At 31.7% G+C, this 6,687-nt stretch overlaps 1 protein-coding gene across 1 annotated transcript; it reads right to left on the reverse strand.

Moving 5' to 3' along the window:
* Nucleotides 1–4,248: 4,248 nt before the first annotated feature.
* Nucleotides 4,249–6,114, reverse strand: LOC114181349 (60S ribosomal protein L30-like). Its single transcript, XM_028067775.1, has 5 exons — nt 5,977–6,114; nt 5,771–5,876; nt 5,255–5,356; nt 4,545–4,613; nt 4,249–4,461 (listed from the first exon to the last, which is right to left on the reverse strand). Exons 1-5 carry the CDS (start codon nt 5,995–5,997, stop codon nt 4,421–4,423), a joined length of 339 nt encoding a protein of 112 aa, XP_027923576.1. The 5' UTR covers nt 5,998–6,114; the 3' UTR covers nt 4,249–4,420.
* Between the last annotated feature and the right edge of the window lie 573 nt (nt 6,115–6,687).

The raw sequence follows: 6,687 nt of genomic DNA on the forward strand, positions 1-6,687 counted from the left end.
GTCCAAAATGAGTCAAAATAGCATGAGTCACCTGACAGGTGTTCATCGTCGCCAGACAGTTCTTGCTAGAACCCAGAAAAATTGGTTAGCCCTGATGTGTCGCTTAGCAGGTCTTCAACGTCGCCTAGCAGACCTTCAATGCCGTCAGGCAGTTTTTGGAAAATTTTCAGAAACATACAAAATTCAAGACAGTAGAGGCAAAACACATAAGCAACAGTCATCCAATTCATAATATACTGTAAAATTAAACAAATGTGGATTGAACTCCCCTAACATGGATTTCCTTGCTCCAACGCCCTTTTAGGATGTCCTCTTGATTCGGAATGACTCTCCTTTGCTCCTACCAACACTCACTTTCAATCCTCTTCTAGGTTCAACCCTAATGCTCTCAAAACTGTTCCTAGTTGCTTTATTAGGATACCATTTTCTTTTCTCCCTAGGTTCTCTCCTTTCTCACCTCTCTAGACTCAAATTAATTAAATTTAATTAAAAAAAACAAAAATGGGATTATGGAACCGTTAATGGCCATCAAATACCATTAACATGTGATTTACTCAGCCCTCCCAACTGCTCTCTATGAGGACAGGTGATTTACTCAGCCCTTCCAACTGCTCTCTATGACAGCTGGGGTTTCTGAACATTCTCATTCATGACCAAAAAGAAATTTGGCAAAAAGGAACCTATTTTAGGTAAATCAAGGTTCGACTGTCAAGGTTCAAACACACAACCACATAATTACCAAGTTGATGCACAACCAATCAACTAATTCAAGTTTCATGATAATTTCTACACATCTACGGTTATATTATCACGCACCATGGTCACCGATTTTACAAATATAAAAAAACAATTAAATAACACACTAATGGCATCCACATGACTCAAACCACAGTCCTTTCATAATAACTAAGTACTCTCAATCACTTGAGCTAGTACTATTACTTGTCATAATCGTTCGCATTAAATGCCATAAAGATTCCATTACCCGCATTTATATTAAATAATTATTTAATTTCTCGGGTCATACAATAATTGTGTCTATAATTATGTCTGTAATTATTGTTGTTTTGAGTGGGCTTGAAACTGTTTTTTTTATGGGAGATTTTGTTTTAAAGCGTGTATGTGTTGTTTGAAGTGTGTATGTGTTGAAACAAGTATAAATGTGTAACTCGAAACATGAGTTTGGCGCATGAGTGAGCTTGGTAGCTGTTTTGACCTTGAAAGTGTTTTTTATTGAGTTTCTGAAACATGTGTGGTTGAGCTTGCTGAAACTTGTTGAAATTTGAGCTTGCTGAAACTATTTTCATTGAGGTTACTTGAAATTATAGTGAATTATGTTTGATGAAACTAGTGTACTTGAGAATATATATATATATATATATATATATATATATATATATATATGAGAGAGAGACAAAAAACTTGTTGAGGGAAGAGTTGACAAGCATTCCATCTAGAATTTGTTTAACTTCGGATTTGTGGACATCTTGCACTACAAATGGTTACATATGTTTGACAGCCCATTATGTTAGTAGTAATTGGAAGTTGTCTAGCAAAATTCTAAACTTTTGTCATTTGCCTCCACCTCACACTAGATTTGAATTGTGTAAGAAGATAAATGAGTTTTTACATGAGTGGGGGCTTGAAAAAATATTATTTTCCATCACTTTGGACAATGCTTCTAGTAATGATGTTTTGGTCAAAACCTTAAAAGAGAAGTTTGTTTTGCAAAATTCCTTACTTTATGATGGTGAATTCTTCCATGTGTGTTGTTGTGCACACATTTTAAACCTCATTGTGCAAGAAGGATTGAGAGTGATTGGTGATGGTGTGGATCTAATAAGGGAGAGCATTAAGTATGTTAGGGGATCAGAGAGTAGAATGATAAAATTAAAGCAATGCATTGAGCAAGTTGGAGACATTGATGCAAAAAAGTGCTTTGTGTTTAGATGTTCCAACAAGATGGAATTCAACGTTCTTGATGCTTCAAAGTGCCCTTCAATACCAACGAGTGTTTGGAAGTTTACACTTGGTTGATGAGAATTACAATAAAGCTACTTGATTTATTATTATTATTATTATTATTAATGTTCAAACTACATTTAGATAAAATATGAAACATTAAGATTTTCTAAATCTGATTTGTAAAGATGAGGACAAAATAAAGAATATAGTTATTTAGAAGTAGGGATGTTACATCTAGCATGTGAAATATATTACTTGTTTTATCCTAATCAGATTTTCCAAGCCACCATCTTTCGATTATCAGGTATTCTCATATATGCAATCAATCTAAAATATACAGAATATGTAGTAAAGCAATAATAGAACACGAGAGTGATGGAAAAGAATTATAGTGAATAGTAAAATTTACAAGGAGTTAATAATACATTACACCCAATCCCATAAATAAGAGAGTTAGTTATTCCTTAAAGATCAATGTCTCAACCTTCAGAATATTAGAATAAAAATAAAGATCAATGTCTTAACCTTCAGAATGTACCTCTACCTTATCTCTTTTTAGGTCAAGTGTCATTCTCCCCAAAATAATTATTTTCCCCTTTCTTCGGGGAGTTTTCCCATGAGGGGTGTTTATTTTTTTAGAAGGGTTGCTTTTTCTTTTTTAACTTTTTCAAGTCTCTTATTTATAGATTTTTCAAATTGAATTGGATCTTATCTTTTTCAATTTTATTAAATGAAATCTAAAATATCTAAAAAGATGATAATAAAATAACAATAAACGATAAAAATAATTAAAATGAGGAAAACCTCTAACAAGTGGTAACCGGGATGCACCAATAATTTGGCTTGACCTAGACCAGTTTGGCTCCGCCTTCGTCTAATATCGACTAACTTAGCCATCTGCCTCGAAATGACTCTACTCAACCTTAGAATCGTTCCAACATAGCTTGACCTAGTCCTCATTGTTTTAACTCAATTTAGACGCACATTGATTTTGAATTTTCTTAAAAAAATGATTCAATCTAAATCTTATTAAGTAAATTATACTTAAAATAAATAGATAAAATATAGATTTGAATTTAAGAAAAATCCATTTAAATAAAATTAGAGTAATATAAATTTGAATTATTTAATACTTAATTCTTCCTAAAAAGACATTTATCATTAAAACAAATACAAAATAATAATGGTACAATAGAAAAGTAAAAATATTAATTCAAGTTAGATGTTTCATGAAAAAAAAATTAACAAAAGAAAAATATAGTTAAAGTTGAATTATTTTTAGGGGAAGAAAGTCTGTAATTGGTCAAGAACAAAAGTAGTGATATTTTTCATCTTAGTGCACATTTGTAAAGAGAAGTGTTATTTTAATGTAACTAAAGTTTATTGAATGTTTTAACATGAATTATATTTTACAATTATAATTCGCATCGTAGTTGCCAATTTTTTTAACTATTATCACTATTTCTTGGAAATGTTAAAATCTAACTATAAAAAACAAACTCGGTATATAGAATATGAAGTTTATTGGTTTAAATAAAATGTTTATTGATTGGTTTAAATCACATTAGGAGTTATATTTTAAAAATTGAGAAGATAACCAAGCACTAAATATCAAATTACACAAACAAGTAAATCAAAATATAAGCACGTTGAGTTCAGAAAAATTCTTCAGATCACGAACTTTGTGCCAACATCCTTGCATCAGTAATTTAACGACAGCTTTTGTATTAAGATGTAAATTTTGTTTCCTCGAAACATTGAATAAATTGTATAAAAGAAATATAATTTCATACAAAAACTATGATTTTCTAGTAAACAATTTACGACTTCTAAATAATAAAAATAAAATCTTAACTAATTTATAATAATTCGTTACCACAATAAATTTATTTAACAATAATTACATTACATCTTTTATATAATTAAATCTTCTGTTCAACTCGAAAAAGTTAATTTGCCACGTATCCACGCATCCTACAAACACAATGAAATAAATCTCTAAATTTTAATCAAATATACAATTCACATTACCACACAAATCTGCTCTAATCATTAAATACTTTTTGCACAAATTTAGTATGTTTTCATAACCGTGCTACATTATTATGTATCACACACCATACATATCAAATTAAGAATTCATTACAAAAATGTACATACCAATTTAGTAAATTGTATGCAAAGAAACCAAATTATAAATACATTATATGTTAATCTGGTCAGGGAATAGTTTAGGTAGGAAAATATTGAACCAAAATTTGATGCGAAGGCAAGTTAAAAGTATCGCTTGTTAACCATCACGAAAAAAATAAATTACGTAGATAATTTCTTAAAAGCTTAAATACTCAAAAGTTCAGCCTATATTAAAATTTCTTAAAGACAAGTCCGAAAAAACAGGAACAAATATCAAACAATCAAAAGTTTTCAAGGACAAAAAAAAGGAGTTAATACAACTCTACTGCTCGGTGTTCATTGTCTTGATGATATCCGAATCACCTGAAAATAATAACTAAGTTAGAAAACATGGTGCATGCAATGAGTTCCAAATATGAAAAAATTAAGAAGTAACTAGACAGTACCAGGATCAATAATGCTAAGGCAGCAAACTCTGTAATATTTGCCACATGCGGTGCCCAAATCCACATTGTCTGCAGAAACAAGACAATTTGCTATGAGCGGTTAATACACGGATATATGATTGATTAGCTTCTGCATGTCCATTGACATTATGGCGACAACTGAGAAGCAATAATAATACACATTCCATGACGGAGTTTGGAACTATTGAATGGCAAAAACCATAACAATTCATCCACAAAGCAAGCATAATTTAAACATTATCTAGTGCCCAATTGCAGTATAATCCATGGATACAGATGGGCCCATTTCACCATATGAAAGTAATACTATCTTTGCTTTGAACCTAGCAAACAGATTTAAGATTAAGAATAACATTGTCAAGTTCAAGTTACCAAAACTTGCATACAAATTGGGGGTTCATAAGTGTGTAAGTGTACAGAGAGAGAGAGAGAGAGTGAGAGAACATGTGTGTGGTAAACTACAATGAATCAGGAATCCTCATAATCAAGCATACCCTTGAGTACTAGAGGAAAGGAGAGCATCAAATGTAGGCATAATTGTGCCAAACCAAATGTGGAAAATGCTTACAAGAGTACTAGTATAGTGTTTCTCACGTTCCATTCAGTGTCCATCAACATACAAAAATTTTCTTGTCTAAGTGCTTGTACATTATCATGAGATGGCACACATTGTTTAGATTAGAACTTACTGCCGTTGTAATGGTGAACTCCAACCTTCGCCAACATAGCATAGTACTCAATTTCAGACTTCCTCAATGGTGGGCAATTGTTGGCAACGATAATCAATTTTCCTGGAAATAAAAGCATACGAAATGTTAAAACATAACTTTTTGTACAGTTAGCTAATTATCCAATGCGCTACAGAAATCCGGAACAGATAACAAAATAAGTTATAAACATCATGGATCTCCAGCATACAGAACTAGAATTTCAACATAAGTGCCTAACTCCAACACCCAATATTTGAAATTCGAACGTGCATAAGGCCAGATTTCCTAAACCCTAAAAAACAATTCAATCCCCCTAAAACCCACAATGCATGACAAAAGATAATCCAGATTTTCTTTAATATTGAAAAATTAAAAAAAAATCAAACTTTCAGCAGAACCATTAAATCAATCCAACTGATAAATATTCAAAAAAAAAAAATCCATATCAGATCATATAGATCAAATCAAAATTCAAAAGAAAAGCTAGAATAACACCTTTGGAGCTCCTGAGGGATTTGAGAACCGTTTTATAACCCAATGTATATTTCCCACTCTTCATCACAAGAGCGAGCCTGTTGTTGATACTCTCATGGGTCTTCTTCTGCAGAAAAAACAACAAAAAGAAATCAGAAACCAATAACACAATAAAAATAGTTATTATAATGGATGTGAGAAGAGAAAGACATGGGGTGAGATATTACAGTCTTCTTGGCAGCAACCATGGTGGCGTTGGAACTCTCTGAAGAGCGTGATAATGGTCTGAATTTGCCCCAAGGAAGAAACCCTAAATTTTTTGGTGGCAGAGACTTTAATATAGAGTGTCTGCTAGGGTTTAGAAGTTGAACGGTGTCGTTTGGAGTGTCAGCGCATTTTTAATCTCACATGGGCTGTTTCCTGCACCCCTACAATTGCTATCTATACCACCATAACTTGTAAAATACCTATTTTACCTTGTTATATATTTTAAATATAAGAAAACAAGTACAAGAAAATTTATCTTATTAATTATATTTATCTTGTTTATAGGTATCACAAATGTTAGGATTTTGGTCATTTTAGAGTGTCTATTTTATGTTACTATCCATATTTACTTGTCCGTGTTTAAAATTGTGACCTATTTTTCACTTGTGTTTTTTTTTCTTTTCGTTTTTACGCTCTCCTACGTCATGGAGTATAAATCGTAAATCACTTATAAGGCTCATAGAGAAGGTTTATTCTCTGTCGTAATCCATTTTTTTAATCCTCAAATTTTCACAGTATACAATTCGATAATCAAAGAACAATGTTGTGTTTTTTTTTTCTCATTGAAGTTTGGGTTTATTTCTTTGTAATATGCTTTGTCAAAAGACAGACTAGTGGTTGACATTGATGACTATTGTTGCAGTGGGTTGGTGATGCCCAACCACGATGAG

The sequence above is a fragment of the Vigna unguiculata genome, chromosome 4 (assembly GCF_004118075.2).
Source record: "Vigna unguiculata cultivar IT97K-499-35 chromosome 4, ASM411807v1, whole genome shotgun sequence".
In the NCBI taxonomy this organism is placed as follows: domain Eukaryota; kingdom Viridiplantae; phylum Streptophyta; class Magnoliopsida; order Fabales; family Fabaceae; genus Vigna; species Vigna unguiculata.